The 18,542-nt window shown below is 41.8% G+C and overlaps 1 protein-coding gene across 24 annotated transcripts in view; it reads left to right on the forward strand.

The window, feature by feature from the left end:
• Positions 1 to 18,542, forward strand: part of DLG2 (discs large MAGUK scaffold protein 2) — a 2,073,554-nt gene that overhangs the window by 1,996,159 nt on the left and 58,853 nt on the right. For all 24 annotated transcript variants that reach the window (XM_043580064.1, XM_043580065.1, XM_043580066.1 and 21 more), the window contains one exon: positions 10,990 to 11,166. In XM_043580064.1, coding sequence (XP_043435999.1) covers positions 10,990 to 11,166 — 177 coding nt within the window. The remainder of the gene's footprint in view (positions 1 to 10,989; positions 11,167 to 18,542) is intronic.

Raw genomic sequence — 18,542 nt, forward strand, 5'->3', positions numbered from 1 at the left:
AGTAGCTGGCTGATGGCATTTGGGGGAAAAGACAATGGTTTTAAGATGATTAATTTTTACAGCCTCACTCAACCCTGAAATCTGAAGTACCATCCGCCATGGTCTGTGGAGCCCTGCCTTTGGGCAGGTTCAGACTTGCCTCTGCTTCCCTCAGATGAGGTCCTGTCAGTTGGGACTGCCATGTAAACCAACCTGACAGGTTGCTAGGACACCCTGAGAGAGAAAGCAGGCTGGAGTGGGACCCATCCCTGGAGCTTCTAATGATTACTTGTCTGAAATGATCAACACAGTGGCCTCCGGACACAGGAAGTCTGCTCACACTGTGTCCCTAAGGCATGGAGAGCACTGATGACTCAGGAGAGACTGAGAGAGAGAGAGAGAGTTGTTGCCCCTGGAAGTAATGCTTCTCCCTGATTATCATCAAATTGCCACAACTGTGGAGAGGCCCAGGCTGTAAGGACCTCTCATTGGTGCCCAATTAATTCCATCTCCAGTCATGACAGTGACTGCCTGACCTATTGGGTACAGTAGAAATTGACATTTCCCAATATCCTCCAAACATAGAAGGAAACAGTCTGGCATGATAAGAACAGCATCTTTTTGTTTTAAGTTTATTTATTTATTTATATATTAGGGGGGTGGACGGAGAGAGAAGGAGAGAAAGAATCCCAAGCAGCCTCCACGCTGTCAGCGCAGAGCCTGATGCGGCTCTGTCTCACGAACTATGAGTTCATGACCTAAGGCAAAATCAACAGTTGGATGCTTAACCAACTGAGACACTCAGGCACCCCGAGAAGAGTATCTTTCCAGAGGACAAACCTGCCTTATAAGGTTATTAATGATCACATGGCATAACCCATGTGATACCACAGTGCATGTTTACCCTTCTATAAAATGGAATAATGCCTGCACTTTAAGGAGTATCTATGAATCATGGATAATAAATACCTAGAGCAGTGCCTGGCACATTGTAAGTCCTACTGTGTTCAGTAATCACTCAAAGACAGCGTCTTAGTGCTCTCTTGGCAAGGACTGACAGAAGCTAATGTGTTATCCACTAAAACTGTTCCACTGGTGGATTCAGCCACCCTTTTCACTATGGACAATTAATTCATTATTGAAATAGATGGGAAATTAAGTGGCCACAGTAGACTTCAGTCGGTCTGGATATGATGACTGATCCACAGGGGTATGTATGTTATGGCTCCTCGAGGAGACATGAAAAGTAGTCTATACAGAGCTGTGTGTTGCCTTCTTCCCTGAGAGAACGTGTTCTGACTTGAGAGACAGGAAAATTGCACAGATCTTCATCGTCCTAAGAAAGATAGGGAGCCCAATGCCAGATGCTGCACAGGCTTTTCTTACCTATTGTTGCCAATTGTCCCTGCCTTCTAGGAAAGAATGTAAACAACTGAATTCCAGGAATTGCCCTATGAGAAGAATAGGTGACAAATTTAATAACAAAAAATAACTTTTATTGGACATCTGCTTTGTGGTAGACCCTGGGGATAGGATGAATATGAGCCTCTCCTTCCCCCCATGCATATACAAATTAGAATTTGCAAAGATTAAAAGTCACAATACAATGTGATATAAGAGCATATGAGAGGGGTGTTTAACTCCCAGTGAGGGTGTAGGGAGGGGAAAAGAGGTTCTAGGATTGGTGGAGGAGATGACACAGAGTAGGGATTTTCACAAAGCAAACACAATCCTCGGAGACACACATACTATCAGCCACATGGAAAGATTTTTTTTAATGTTAATTTATTTATTTTGAGAGAGAGAGAGAGAGAGAGAGAGAGAACGAGCCAGGGAGGGGCAGAGAGAGAGGGAGAGAGAGAATCCCAAGCAAATTCCATGCTGTCAGAGCAGAGCCCAACACAGGGCTCGAACTCACAAATTGTGAGGTCATGAACTGAGCCAAAATCAAGAGTCGAACACTTAACCGGCTGAACCACTCAGGCGCCCCCAGCCACGTGGAAGTTTAACCTGAGTCCCCAACAGTGCCTTGCTAGACAAAGGCATAGAATATAATAGCTGAAACGTGCTTCAAGAAGTGCTTTTGACCTGTTGATTACATAGAAGCTGGAGCCCAAAGAGATAAAGAAATTTACACAGGATCATACAGTGAGATTATGTTGAAGCCAGAACCAGAGTCCTGCTTTCCTAATTCCATCCAAGCTTCTATCTACTTGCAGGGTGCCATCTCTATTTTTGAAACATTTATTAGATTCGTGAATGGGCAAATTAATGCTTTTAAGAAGGAAAAACTAGGGGCATCTGGTAGCTCAATTGGTTAAGCATCCAACTCTTGATTTTAGCTCAGGTAATGATCTCACTGTTCGTGGGTTCAAGCCCCAACTGAGGCTCTGTGCTCACAGTGCGGAGCCTGCTTGGGATTCTATCTTTCCTACTCTCTCTCTCTGCCCCTCCCTCATGAATACTCTCTCTCTCAACATAAATAAATAAACTTTAAAAAAATAAAAAGAAGGAAAAACTATTGGAAATGGCTGAATTTAAAAAATGATAGCACCTAAAGTACAGATCCCTCTGCTCCCAGTGCAGATCCCTTTCCCACATCCCCCCAGTGGGAAAATGTTTTGAGAAAGTTTACTATATGTGTATTTTTATATTGTATTTTAAAAACACCATATTATCATCTCCTGCCAATACTTGTAGAAATAACTCTCTCATTTTTATAGTAGGGAAGGGGTGAAGTAAAGGAACTACTGGTTGGCAGTTAGTGTGCTAAAGACTTATCCTATGTTGTCTCATTCAATCTCTCCAAATATGCTGAGACCTAGGAAAGATTAAACCCATTCATTGATGAACAAAGACTCAGATTAATCCACAGATTTTCTCAGCGACACTCCGCTAGAAAGAGGTGGACTCACTTGAGTGTGTCTTTTTACTCCAATGTCTACACTTTTTACACTATCCTCAGCTGCTTACATCAACAACGGAACACATCCACTTAAGTCAGGCACAGTGGGATGCAGCAGAGAGCAGACTTTATCTTCCGCTGTTCTTGTTCGTTCTCCTGCTGCACAGAGAGGTGAGAACCAAGTCTCCTCTAATCAAGCAGAAGCCTCAACTTCCGAAGACTAAGGAAATTGGGTCAAAGCACTCCACTTCGTGGGTCTTAAATTTGTCATGGAAACAAAGTCTTCTGTAGCCCAAACAAGTTCACAGCACAGAAGGAAGTAACCTACTGGTTGATTTGTTCAATTATTTTTTTTAAGTTTATTTATTTTTGTGAGAGAGAGAGAGAGAGAGAGAGCAAGCATGTGTGCACAAGTTGGGGAGAGCAGAGCGAGAAGGAGACATGGAATCCGAAGCAGGCTCCAGTCTCTGAGCTGTCAACACAGAGCCTGACGTGGGGCTCAAATTCACGAGCCAGGAAACCATGACCTGGGCCAAAGTCAGACACTTAACCAACTGAACCACCCAGGCACCTCGATTTGTTCATTTATAAAGCATCTACAAAAACTCTGTGCAGAAGCTGTACCCGGGAGCCTCTGACCTTCAGTAGCTTTTAATCCAATAAAGGAGGTAAAACACATTCCCATTCAAGACTGGACATTGTAGGCTTCCCAAGAGAGGTGCAAGCAAAGTGCTTTACAACCTCAGAGAAAGAAAAGGCTGCACTTCTGTGCCTCAGTCTCCTTATTTGAACATAAGAACAATAGTATTTATCTCATAGGGTTTTTGTGATAATTGGATAAAGTATAAGTGTTAACAAATCAAAGCCTTACGTTTTTTATCTGCAAAGTAGAAATCATCATACTTCTATTATAAGCTATTTACACGGATTCAGTAAGATAAAATTATGTAAAACAAAGGTACTTTGCACATGGCTGGCCAATAATAGGCATTTAGTGAGCTGTTATTATAGTTGTTGAGTAGTTGTTTTTATTCCAAAGAATCTTCAACAGGATCATCAAACTGGTAGCCTTTGCCTTCTATCTGCCTTCTAGTAAACCATCTTCTTCCTTGTCCTCTGTTATTAGTTTTCTACTGCTTCCATGACAAATTACCTTCCTCCATCTTCAAATCTAGTAATGGCAGTCATGTACCCCTCATGTCACAGCTCTCTGACCTATTCTTCTGCCTTCTCTTCTACTTTTAAGGACTCGTGTGATTGGATTGGGCCCACCCAGATAATCAAGGATACTCTCCCCATATTAAGACCTTTAACTTTGATAATATCTGCAAATTCCTTTTGCCACATAAGGTAACATATTTGCAGGCTCTGGGGATTGAGGTGTGGACGTCCTTGCAAAGAAGGGGTTAGGGAATTATTTTCCCTACCATATTTTCGATAACCACAAGACACATCAAGTAATTTTTCCAGTTCTTACTGGCATGGTCCTGGGGGTTCTCTTCACCCTTGTGATTCTTTGCTATACCAGTCTTAAAGTGGGTCAGCCAAAATTCAGGCCTCTGAACAACACAGAGAACACATGTGCTCTTATGGTCCATAATTATTAAATATTACTGCAGTCTAAGCCCAATAGAGAATACGGGTGGTTTTGATTGGAGAGGGTTCCTTGCAAAAACAACACATGGGTTGGTGTAGCAAGTCCACAAGCCTTAGAGTCAGACAGGGTTTTTGGGGGGTGGGAGGGTTAGGTTTTTTGGGGGTGTTTTTGGTTTTTGGTTTTGGATTTTTCAACTGGTAATTAGGCTTTAGTTCAAGGCTTTTAAATATGGCAACTTGCTTTTAATAACATAAATGATGGAGGCAAACAGGTCTTGAATTCAGTCCTGCCCTATCACTTGCTAGCTGGTATGTCACTGGGCATATTGCTTAAGTCTATATTTCCTCATCTGCAGTACAAGGCTAATCCATGTACTGTGAGGTAGTTGTGAGAACTAACTGTGCACTCAGTAAACTACTCATGCCTATCCCCTCATGTCTAGCCCATGGTGTCATTATAAATGCAATCACCAAATCATGAAATCTCTGGAGATGAGGTCTAAGGACAACATTCCTTATCAGGAATTCCAGGCTGAATTCTACAGTCAGGAGCATGGGCTTGTGATTCAGACACATCTATCTATATTTGAATCCTGGTTCTGCTACTTATTAGCTTTTTTTCATTTCAGCTCCTTGGGTCTCATTTCCTTTATGAGATAAAAAAGGCTTACCTGGCAAAATTGTTGTCAGAATAATAACAAAGTGGAACTCATTCTGTGTGTGTGTTGGGCATTTCTCATGCGTCACCCTAGAGTGATATCTTCATAACAATCTTTTGACTTAAAACCATCATTCTCTGGGGGCGCCTGGGTGGCGCAGTCGGTTAAGCGTCCGACTTCAGCCAGGTCACGATCTCGCTCGCGGTCCGTGAGTTCGAGCCCCGCGTTGGGCTCTGGGCTGATGGCTCAGAGCCTGGAGCCTGTTTCCGATTCTGTGTCTCCCTCTCTCTCTGCCCCTCCCCCGTTCATGCTCTGTCTCTCTCTGTCCCAAAAATAAATAAAAAACATTGAAAAAAAATTTTTTAAGCCATCATTCTCTGCATTTCATAGTTGATGGAATGATGATCTCTGGTGAAGAGATCATCTAGGAAGTTAAGTAACATGCCCCAAATTCACAAGCAGGAATGGCAGAGTTGGGACATAACCTAGGTCTCTTCTCTCTCCAAAGCTTGGCATATAATCCAGATGCTGCCTTGCCTGGCCAGTACATTGGATGAGGTAAAAATATAGTCTTTCACACATTGTAGGCCACTTAAGAAGCACAAATTCCATCAATTGTCAGGTGTCTCAGTCATGTGACACAGCCATGAGAACGAGCAGCTCTTCACTTCCCTTATTAGACTTCCCCAGTTGGCAAAGGGCCACCGCATGGTGAAATGCAGGAGGGGCAGGAGGGATGGGAGAGTCATTGCATTATTCCTGTCTAATTCTACTTGTCTAATGGACTTGTTAAAAGCACCCTGGGTGGAAAGTGTGAGTCTTAATGGCATTTTATAAAAGTTGCTCTGATGAATTAGCACATAAAACAAATTAAAAACAGCTTACCGCTTTTTAAATTAGGTGATGGGGCACTGTAACATTTTTCCCAGACATGAAGATCCATTAATATCCAAAGGAGCCAGAAGCCACTGAAATGTATCAGCTGCTTGTTTTCAGGGGCCTGACAAGTCTGAAATCCATGTAATCTTAGAGCGGCAGATTGTCTGAGATAAACAGAACTCGGGAAGAACATGTTGTGAGCCCCTTCTGCGAGGATACCTATGGCTGAAGGCAGGAGTGGGAAACCTTCCCTCCAGGATTCTTGGGAATTAGAACAGAGCACAGTAGATTGAATGTCTGGCCCGGTGAGGACCACCAGAACAGTCTCTACTCCTCTCCCTTACACATAAGGACACAGGCTTGAGAGAAGCGGGGCTTTCAAAGTTCATCTGAAACATTTTCACGGACTGACACTGAGGGTCTACTCTGTGCCCAGTGCTGAACTGGACTCTGAGGTTGGAGAGATATTTTAGATGTTTTTTGTACACAGTCCACAAGACAGCTACTAAGGGCCACAGTCCCAGCAGATTCCCTGAGTCAAGGCCAGCACATTTTTCAGAAAAACAATAATAAGAGTAATAGTAACTACCATTTATTGAGCAATCGCTAGTGCCAGGCTGCTGTTACAGTACTTTCCATATATTATTTTACTTAATCCTCACCACATCCCTTTGGGGTAGGTGCTGTTATTATGTGCCAATTTTATAGTTAAGAAAACTTGGAGCCCAGAGAAGCCAAGTAACTTGCTTAAAATTCACATGGTCAAAAAGTTGCAAACCCAAGCAGTCTCACCCTAGAGCCTGCCTTCTTGGCAGCCACCTGTCAGTTTTCCTGATGGCTTGACATCCATAAAGAGCCTGGTGCTAAACCAGAGGTTCAAAGACCCTTAGGACTAAAAACAAAACAAAACAAAACAAAAACAAAAACAAAAACAAAAAAAAACAAAAAACAAGAACACTGTGATAGGGACACCTATCAGCTGAGCGTCCAGCTTAGGCTCAGGTCATGGTCTTGCAATTCGAGTCCCAAATCGCTCGATGTTGTCAGTGCAGAGCCCGCCCTGGATCCTCTGTCCCCCTCTCACTGCCCCTCCCTCACTTGTGCTCTCTCAAAAATAAATAAAACATTTAAAATTTGTTTTAAAAAATACTGGGACAAGAAGTGATCAGTAAGGGAGCTTTGGGGATTTGGGGGGGAGGGTGGGAGAGGATGGTCAGCCCTGAAGAGAGGATAAAAACTCCTGGTACTGCTAAATTGTGAGCAAGACCAGAGGATAACAGGCTGGAAAACTGAGCCTCACAATGAAATGTCCAAGAACATGGATTTTGGAGCCAGACAGACCATATTCTAGGTGCAGTCTCCACCACATGTGTACATGTTACCTTGGGCAGGTGCCCTACCGTCCTGAGCTTCCTTTCCTCGTCTGTAAAATGAGGATACTAATTTTTACCTTCAGGTTGTTATGATGTCAAATAAGACAATGGATACAAAGTGCCAGGGCACCTAATATGAGCATAAGGAGTGGTAGCCATCATGGTTATTATCCTTGCCACCTTGTCACCACCTCTCAGGTTTCGGGGGAGGGGGTCATGGAGAACAAGTTGAAGAGCATTGTAGCAGGACTCTGGGTCAGGAGACCCAAGCTGCAGCCTGAAGTTGCTGACTCTAAGCCATGTATGCTGAGGTTAGTCTATCCTTCATCTGTAAAAAGGGGATAATGCTGTATCCATCATACATTCTTTATCAGAATGGATTGAGTCACAGATGAGGTAGTGTATATGAAAATGATTTGCAATCTATAGAGTGTTGGGGACGCTCAAGAAAACTCCCAGGGTCGATGATTCATTGGGAAGGCTCACAGAACTCAGCATAGACATACTCAGGACTATGATTTATTACAGAAAAGGACACAAAGCAAAATCAGCAAAGGGAAAGGAGCTTGGGACAAAATCCAGAGGAAACTGGGCGCAAGCTTCCAAGAGCCTTCTCCCAGTGGAGTCACATGGGACATGCCTAATTCCTCCAGCAACAAATTGTGACAGCAGGTATAAATGTTGTCTACAAGGAAGCTTATTAAAGACTCAAAGTTCGGTGTGGGGGTGGGGGTTGTTTTATTTTTATTATCTTTTTTTATGTTTGTTTATTTTTGAGAGTGAGAGAGAGAGAGAGAGAGAGAGTGTGTGTGTGTGTGTGTGTGTATGTATGTGAGAGAAAAAGAGAGGGAGAGAGAGGGAGAGAGAGAGAAGGGGGGGAGGGGCAGAGAGAGAAGGAGACAGAGGATCCAGATCCAAAGTGTGCTCTGTGCTGACAGCAGAGTCTGATGCGGGGCTCAAACTCATGAACCATGAGATCATGACATGAGCTGAGGTCGGACACTTAACTGACTGAGGCAACCAGGCGCCCCTCACGGTCCAGGGTTTATATGGGGGACTGGTCATGTAGTCAACTTCTGCCTGGCACATACCACAATTCCAGATTCACAGAAGAAAAACAAATGTTCACCTTAGATGTTGTTTATACACAGTTTAGGCATGGTGAGCCATTCTTAATGGGAAATAGAACCAAAATCTAATTTCCCAGATGTCAGCCATGAGCCACCCTTGTAGGAAGGTCTTTTTAAGGATAGAAATCTTGGGGTGCCTGGGTGGCTCAGTCAGTTAAGTGTCCAATTTCGGCTGAGGTCATGATCTCACGGTTTGTGAGTTCAAGCCCCATGTTGGGCTCTGTGCTGACAGCTCAGAGCCTGGGACCTGCTTCAGATTCTGTGTCTCCCTCTCTCTCTGCCCCTCCCCTGCTCATGCTGTCTCTCTCTGTCTCTCAATAATAAATAAACATTAAAAAAATTTTTTTAAGGATAGCAGTCTCAAGCTTACTATGTTAACCCAGAGTAGAATCTATAGAAAGGATTTTTATGGATATCCACTCAAAGGGGACAGTGAAGAAAATAATAACAGTTGAAACTTGATGATTGTCACTATGTGCCAGGCATTGCTGTGCGTGCTCTGTTTCACATGTATTACCTTACGTGACATTCCATCCATGCAACAATTTTATGATGGGGGTACTGTTACCATTGCTGTTGTCATCATAACTGTTATGTATGAGAAATCTGAGGCCTCAGAAAGGTTAAGTAGCTTATGCAGAAAACCAGCTATATAACTGGTAAGAAGCAGTAGAATCAGGAAATGACCGTGACAGTGTGACCCCTGAGTCTATTCTTAACCGCTCTGCTACACGCTGCTACAGTGCACTCACCGTGAGCTGGCTGCCTCATATGTCTTATTAATGTTTATAGCAGCTCTGTCTGAAAGTAGTTATTGGACTAATTTTGCATTACAAAAACCTGTGGCTCATGAGTGTTAATTAATTTATGTCACACCACCCAGCCAGAGAAGTGACAGTGTCAGAAGTGGACCTCTGCCCTCTCTCAACCCCCTTTCACCTGGGTAGAGCTTTGCTAAAGTCTTCAGTAGGGAAGATGCAGATGGTCAAGGTGGAAATGAGTCATTCTGGGAACTTAGACGGAGAAACTCTTCCTATTCCATTACTTGGGTACAGAGTTCATGGAAGACAGAGCTGTGTTGCAAGTAATTCAGATTTTTCTAACGTATTTGAGAGTTCTACATGCTGTCTTCAGCTCTTTTTGGTTGCCATGACAGCAGATGTGACATTTCTTTCATGAGGAGAGGGGGGGGGAAAGAAGGAGAAAGGAAAAGAACCATACTTGGTCCTCAGTGATCTTAGAAAAATCTGTTCCCCAGATCTATCTAATTTTGCTTGCATAGTGGTTATGCTCTAAGGAAATTCTCAGAATGGAATCAAAGGGAAATAAGCAGAGAGGTGGCAAAATCTGCTTCTCCTGAGAAATTGTATGTGTGCAGTGGTGGTTTGTGAGGGCAGGGGGATATGAGAGGAGGTAGGCAATCTAAGACTTGAGACAAACTGTCAGCTACTTAAGGCAACACCTAGCTACTAAGGTCTTGGCGATCATTTCAATTCTATTTGCAATTCCCTTGCCCCACCAATCTATACATATAAGAGTGTTCAGTTCAGCAAAGGGAACGTGTTCTTTAGTGAGGGAAACGTGGTACATAAAGCAAGAATTACAATTCAGAATGATGAATGCAGTGCTGAAGTAGGCTTAGCCTTCTGTGGAAGCAAAAAGATTTGTCTTATCCATATAATTTTGATCTATCTGTATACATACACATAAACATAGGAGTAATTATATTTTTATTGTTGCATTTTGACCACTTACTCATGTTATTTTATTAACCTCTACAACCATTCAATTTGTTTTATTTTTTATTTGTGCTTTTGTGGTTTTAATTTGCAGTTTATTTATTAAAAATGTTAATTCCTGTGCAATGAACATACAGGTTATATTAGTTTCAGGTTCACAATATAGGTATGGAACTGCAACCTTTCTGCTTCAGTAATGGTCCAGTAGTCCAGTGGGTGGAAGGATCACAGTCACCTATGGGTGGGCACTTAAGTTGTTACCGTTTCTCCCTTTATAAAAGAAAGAGTTCTGTGAACTGATACATACATCTGAGAGGATTTGTTCATAGCACAAAATGTTTCATTCACAAAGATGCCCATGTTTCTCTTCATTATTTCCTTCTTTTTAGTGACTTTTAAATTTCAATTGTAGTGGGAGGGAAAACATCTCAGGTGTTTCCACATCTCCCATTATCACCTTGCCACATATGATGGTCCCCAAGAAAGGAAGCAGTACCCCAGCTTTAGGAGTCTGTAGGCTGTCCCTGCAGCCTCCAAGGAGAAGCAGGAACCAATGTTAACTGGTGACCACAGCAGTGGGAATGTGGACTGCAGTCCTGGGAGTCAGGCCTCGGAGCTGGTATCAAATGGATGATGGATTCTCAGGGCAAGACTTGGTAATCGAAATGATGAATCCGAAATCTGTGCTCCAGAGGTTCTTAACAACGTTCTCTCTTGTCATTTCTACAGAGCCATGTTTGACTATGACAAGAGCAAGGACAGTGGGCTGCCAAGTCAAGGACTTAGTTTTAAGTATGGAGATATTCTCCATGTTATCAACGCCTCAGATGATGAGTGGTGGCAAGCCAGAAGAGTCACACTGGAAGGGGACAGTGAAGAGATGGGGGTCATCCCTAGCAAACGGAGGTAAGAATTGCCTTTTCTATTTCAGACTGTATGCTTTTCAGCTATCCAGGGAGTGGAAATGAGGGAAGATGAAGATAAGACAAACTGTTTATAAAATAACCATTTGAGTGGGATAGTCAGTCTGCAGGGAAATTGTCAGTGGTGACAGGTGACATGAATTAAGTATTCTTGTTCTTTTCATATTAGAGATTTACAAAAGCTGGTGACTCTGGTAAGACATAAAGCAAGAAAGGGGATCTGCTTCCACCACCTCCCTAAAACATTTACCAGCATCCACATGTTCAAGATTATCTTATCAGCATGTATGCGGACTTAAACACTCAGAGGTGTTATTCCAGAGGTTCAGATTTACCAGATAGCTTTACAGAAAGGTCAGGTGAAAGCCACATAAAGTATGATTTACTAATCAAAGGTCCTAGCTATGTATTACCTTCAACTACTGATGGGGGAAAAATTAAAAACCTTCATGCCAAATTCAGATGCTTGGAATATGAGCTGTGGAACATCTGGGTGAGGCCTAAGACTGGGTTTATCACTTTTTTACTGTTTTCCTTACTCCTTTTCCCCACCCACCCCACAACTCCCACTTTCACTCAGATAATCAGTTCTGTATGTCAAGAGCACCATGCTCTTTCTCTTCCAAGCCTTTCTTCCACTATGCTTTTGAAAGGCAGGAATATACTTCAGAACAGCCACCTCTCCCATGTGTCCCAGTAGCTTCCAGTCATCACCACCATGGAGGAATTTCCTTCCCACCAGCGTCCTTTTGGCACAGAATAGTTGCCTGACATTGCTTTGAGAGGACATTCTGAGTTTATACTGTGGCTTGTAGTGTTTTCTCAAAGGTTATATATTCAAAGCATGGACTCTCCGCACTAGTTTATATTCTGTTTCTCCATTTCCGTTTACTTAAAAAAAAAAAAAAAGTCAAGGCAACACGCATTTTGGTCTGCTTTGATTTAATCCATCAGAGCTGTCTGAGAAGCTGCTCTGTAGAAAAAAGAGCTATCTTCTTGAATATGGCCCCAAGGACGAAAGTGGGGTGTCAAGGAAGGAATAGATTTCAGCTTATTTTAAAGAAATTCTTTTACTAGTCAGCTGTGTACAGATGGTATGGATTACCTGGGAAGATATCAAACTAGAACAATAGTTTTCATAACAAGGGAGCGTTATAAAAACTTAGATATGGGGCACCTAGGTGGCTCAGCATGATCTCACGACTAATGAGTCTGAGCCTCGCGTCAGCCTCTGTGCTGACAGCTCAGAGCCTGGAGCCTGCTTCAGATTCTGTGTCTCCCTCTCTCTCTGCCCTTCCCCTGCTCACACTCTGTCTCTCTTTCTGTCCCTCAGAAATAAATATTTAAAAATTTTTATATTAAAAAATAGCTTAGATGTGTCTGTTCCCTCCTTCTCTGACCCTCCTCTCCGTGTGTGCCTGTGAGTGCATGCACACACACATACACACACACACACACACACACACACACACACACATACACACACACACACACACATATTCTAATTCAGTCCATCTGGAGGGGGTCCTGGAAATCTGAATGTGTTTGTAAATCCATCCAGGTGATTCTGGTAATAGAAGATCTAGCATCGAGGATTCGAGGTTTGGATAGAGTGTTGAACTATATGATTTCTCGGGCCTTTTCCAACCCAGAGGTTCTGTGATTCTAACCAGTCTTGTCAGTAGCCCTTCATTTGTTCAATTACACATCATTTTCCCCCACAAGGAACATTCCCAGTGCTATGCCTCTTGAGGTAATTTTCTACTTGCTGGTGGTCATTCTTAAGTTGGCTTTCTCCCCTAGTTTGGATAAAAACCATCTTAACAACCATACTACAGCTAGCCTGAAAAAGAAGTTTGTCTAGTGACTCTAATGCTGACATGTATTTGCATTCTATCTCATGAATGCTGCAGTAGCTTCCCCCTCCGTATGTGTGTACATGTGTGTGCATGTGTATGTACGTGTGGGTGTGCTTATGGCTATAAATGAGTTTCTGCCAACTTTCTCCTTAGGATTTTAAATCTTTTTTAAAAATGTTATCATTATTGTTTTATGTGTTTATAAAAGTAACACATTTCATTGTAGAAAAATGGGAAATTTTTGAAAAGTATAAAAAAGAAATAAAAGTCACTTATAATCCTACCTCACAAAGAGTTCTTATGCATGGACTTTAAAATCTATCATGAGGGGCACCTGGGTGGTTCAGTCAGTTGAACATCAACTCTTGATTTCAGCTCAGGTCATGATCCCAGGGTCATGGGTTCGAGGCCCATGTCAGGCTCTGGAACCTGCTTGGGATTCATTCTTTCTCTCTCTCTCTCTCTTTCTCTCTCCTTCTCCCTTGCTTGCTCTCTCTCTCTCTCCCTCTAAAATAAAACACACACACACAATCTGTCATGAGCCTGTCCTAGGCCTGTTCTTTAATATTTTACTTTTAAATGAGGCTTTCTCATTTCACACTACATTCAGCATCTTACAACAACAGCTCAGAATAAGTGGGAGCTGCTCAAATATGATTTACTATTAGATTGGGGTTCATTTTTCAATCTTTAATTCCTTTATAGTCCCTTTTCTGAGTATAATTCAACTAGTAAGAGCTCATCTGGGAAAATCTCTTAATGGGTGACATCAGGGCATGACTTCACCCTTTACAAATATGTTTCTCTATTGATGATTCCATTTAATCATCCCAATTACACCAAGATGGAGAGTATGATAATTATTGCCTTCCTCCTCCTGTTTTTTGAAGATGATAAAGAAATTTTATTTAACAAAATACTCCAAGAGCATGCTAGGCACTGTTCTAAACCCTTTACAATGAACTTATTTAAACCTCATCATAACCCTATGAGAGATGTTATATTATGATTGTGCCCATTTTACAAACCAGGAGGTTGAGGCATAAAGAAGTTAATTAACTTGCCTGAAATTGTCCAACTAGTAAGTGGCAGAACCGGGATTTGAATCCAGGCTACAGAATTGATACTTTTAACTTATACGTAATCCTTCCTCCCAAAGTTACAAAAATAAAACTCGACAAAATTTAATTCAGCAAACATTGTTTGAGCAGTGTCTGTGTGCCAAGCGCTGTCATTAGGTCACTGTCTCTGGAGCCCAACATTTGTGGGACAACACAGCGTGCCTAGCTACAGTGTGATTAGGTTAATGAGGGCTATTTCTAACTAAAGGTACTTGTCCTAGTCAGCTTGGGCCGCCATAACAAAATATCATAGACTGGAAGGTTTAAACAATAGACATTTATTTCTCACAGTTCTGAAGAGTGGAGAGTCCAAATTTAAGGCACTGGCTGTTTGGGTTCCTGGTGAGGGCCCTCTTCCTTGGGTACAGATGGTCGTTTTGCTATACCCTCACATGGCTAACAGAGAGATCATTTCTCATGTTTCTACTTATACCGGCACTAACCCCATTCATGAGGGCTCCATCCTCCCCACCTAATTATCTCCCAAAGGCCCCACCTCCAAATACCATCACACTAGGCACCAGGGCTTCAACATATGAATTTTGGGCAAACACACTCAGTCCATAGCAGGGGCAAAGGGATGTGAAAGGACACCAGACAGAGAGATGCATTCCATTGGATGATAGCACCAGCCACGTATTGTGCCAGGTGCTTTCAAATACATAATTTCATTTCATCTTCACAAAAGCCTCGTAAGGAAACCAAGGGTCCAAGAAGTCAGGTAACTTGCCCAAGGATGAACAACCAGCCACTGGCTGAACCCACGTCTCTCTGAAAACAAGACCACATGCCTTTCCACTACACCAAGGGTATATTAGAATTGTCAATTAGGAGGTCTTAATATGTATCAGACACGGTGCTAACCAATTCTCTCATATTACCTCATTTAATGTTCACCGTAATTTTCTGAAGTCTGTGTCAATACTCTAAGTTTACCAGCATGAATCCTGAGATCCTAAGAGGCTGAATGACCTGCCCAAGTCACACAGAGAGTAAGTGGCAAATGCAGTGTTCAAAACCAGGTTTGTGTGACTTTAAAACCTGGACTCTTAGCATAGAATCACTGCTTTCTGAGATTAGGTAGTTTGTGAGTCGCCAAGATAGGATGCTTTTCTACAGTCTGCTAATCCCAGTCTTTAGTCATTGCCCCTCAGTGATGACCACCTAGGTTCTCAGATAACAAGCGTGTCGCTAGCATTGCCTTAAGGTTTAGGCACCTAGCTTTCACAGTGAGCCTGTGGCCAGTAACGTGGGTGACATTTCCATCCTTGTAGAGCACAGCACAGGAACACCCAGAACCAAGTGATGTTCCCACCATCCAGGGCTCCAAGCCTGACCTCATTATGTGTTTGGCCAGAACGTGAAAATGCCAGATGGGGAATGGGTGAGAGGGCAGAGGGAGACAGTTGGGCTCATTGAAGCATGACTATTTGGAACTCCCTGGAGAAGCTAGCTGTCAGAATTGATTGTTCAGACTTTGCCATCCAGTTTATATTTTCAGGATTTTGGTCAGTGACCAGACTAGGGTGGAGAGGATTATTTCTGCTTAAACAATCTAATTAATTGCTTGCCTCTTGAGTGTGAGAAAAGTAAGGTAGTACTTCTCATTTCAATTCAGTCTTTCTCTACAAGTGGTCCACCATTTCCTTAGGTAAAGATCTGAGGACTAATATCACGTATATCTACCAAAGGAATCTTACTTAGTAACACAATTAAGGAAGGTAATGCTAAACTTTTATAAGGACTCTTGCCAAGTGAAAAGTCATGCAATGGTAAATAACTTTTTATGAAAAACACCATTTGTGTGGGCAAGTGAAGTGACTCTTGAGCCTTAGTTTTCACATCCAAGTCAAGAATGCTCCTTGAGGGTTTATTCATGCTTTCGTTCATTCATTCATTCATTTATTCAACAAAGATTTATTAAGCACCTACTCTATGCCCAGCTCCTTCTTAGACCCTGGATCATTGTACAGTTATAGATAATATAGGCCAAGTACAACATCGAATACTTTGTGCATACTCAAATGATAGGTGTTTTCCTTTCTTCATATTTTGAGCTTTTAGTGCCTGAAAGAACACAGCATTATAGAGAACCCTATTTCCCAGCCCTACCTCTCATTTGAGCGATAAGCTATCCTCTTGCAACTCAAGAAGCACTAGAAGAGAGGAAGGGCCTGTGGTAGCTAGGAGAAAACATAAGCCACAGTCACTGCTACCACTGAAAGAGGTAATCAACATGGCCCTCTGTGAAGGGAAAGTAAGACAATGATGGGCCTGCAGTGAATGCAGAAAGACTGCAAAGGAGAGAAACTCATTCAATATTTATCATGTAATTCAATATTTATAATGCTGCACATAGTCACTTAGCTAACCTAAATTTCTGTGTTAAAATTTATTCTAAACTTTAAGCCCAGCCTTTTATGGTATGGTGTTAGCTCAATGATTATACACTTGCATTCAGTTATGGTTTATTTAATTCAGGACATTTGGGATATGGGGATTCAAGGGAGGGGGTTGGTTATCATTTGTGAAAAACTTAATGAAAACCTCCGAAGAAATGTATTGACCTTAAAACCGTGTATGACCCATCCAAAATCTCATTTGTGTTGAGAATTCCCATTGTGGAGAAAGCCGTGGAAGATCCTTGAATGCTGTTTCTCAAACTAAGTAGATGTGGAGAGGCAGTCAAGTTAGCTTTTAGCAGCTGTGTGCTCAGGCCCTTATTCCTACCACTTTCTAAACTTGGCAAGCTTCAAGTGTCAGCTTTCCCAGCCATAAAATGGGGTCAGTAATACCTACATCACTTGATTATCATGGGAACCAAATGAGAGGATATAAATGTAAAGGAATCTTTTTGCTAATAATTATGTGTTAAAGCTTCAGCCACCACTTATATTATTCTCATTATCATGACTAATGAAATTTTCAATCCCAAGAGAAAGCAAAACTTTCCGACTTCCTCACTTCCATGAGTGAGCCAAAACCCTGCCACCTTTAAAAATTGTTTTTTACTTTTTTCTATGGCCTCTTTGAAGATTAATCATAAACCATAGCAAATAACAGGTGTGTGTGTGTGTGTGTGTGTGTGTCCATCTGACATAACATTCTTTGCAACCCATTTAAGGGATGAACCACTAAAGATGGCCTAATGGAGACATTTCTTAAGAAATCTAAAAAAAAGGTTGAACTTGGGATCCAGGGGGTAAAAATTAGAATAGTCTATCCAAATAGTTCGTAGAATCCCAAATTCAGCCTAATATATGTTTGGAGCCCTGTGAGTTCTGTGGGTCTGGACAGAATTTTTTGCATAGCCTGATCAAAACCATGTATCCTCTGTGTGTCATTTTGGCATCATCTAATGTACCAGTGTTTTCCATAATCAGCCTGGTTAATGCAACGAAGCCAGGATAAAGTCAGGGCTGTAACAACAGTTTTAGAAGGATTCGAAGAGATGAATATGAATTAACATTTGCTCTTGGATTAAAACTGAGAAAAGCTGAAGTAGCTCAGAACAGGCATTTTCTCAGTGAACATCTTTCCACTTGGCAGCTTACCTTATCCAAAGTCTTCCTTGTACTGTTCCCAACTGTTGTCTGTTGGGTGCAAATAGAAACTCTCAGTGAAACATATTGCTTTAATATCTGAGGTTAGATATGAAATTTTTTGTTCAGCTGTTTCCACTCAAATATTCTCCTCTCACACTGAAATATATTCTGAAACTCTGCCCTGTAACTATAGAAACCCTGATCTGCACTGTGTTTCAGCTGGAAACACAAAAGAGCTCTCAGTTAAAAAGCAATATGTTGTTAATTATTGATCTACGAATAATTTAGATTTCATAAACCATTCATTTCTGTAGATTCAGGGTTTTTCTTCTCTCTCTCTTTTCTTTCCCCATTTTTGAAATTAGAGCCAGCCATATTTAAATAAAAAATCCAGTTAAAACAATGCACCGCATATTATTTTAGTTAACAGCTGTTTACTGAGGTCTTACTACAATATGCTGTAGAGTGAGAATGTGGACTTGCCCTCAAGGAGCATGCAGCTTTGTATGTACACTGTGAAAATAAACACAAGGGAACAAGAGATAATACCAACATGAAGATACAAATAAGTACTGTTGTATCTTAAAGGAAGGAGTATTCATGTCTGACTGGAGAGGCTCAAAAAAACAAAAAATCAAGGAAGTACTTAGCTTCTCTTTTCCTCTTTTTTCCACCCCATCCTTCAAATAGGCACAAGTCTTACCAATTTTACTTTACTACTATTTCTCAAACCCTTCCCTCTCCTCCACCTCATTGTTTCTTGCCTGAATAATGCCAAAAGCTTCTAAATGGACTTCCTGCTTCCCACAGTCCCTTCCCTCTTCCAGTCTATCT

Source organism: Prionailurus bengalensis, chromosome D1, assembly GCF_016509475.1.
Source record: "Prionailurus bengalensis isolate Pbe53 chromosome D1, Fcat_Pben_1.1_paternal_pri, whole genome shotgun sequence".
NCBI classification, from domain to species: domain Eukaryota; kingdom Metazoa; phylum Chordata; class Mammalia; order Carnivora; family Felidae; genus Prionailurus; species Prionailurus bengalensis.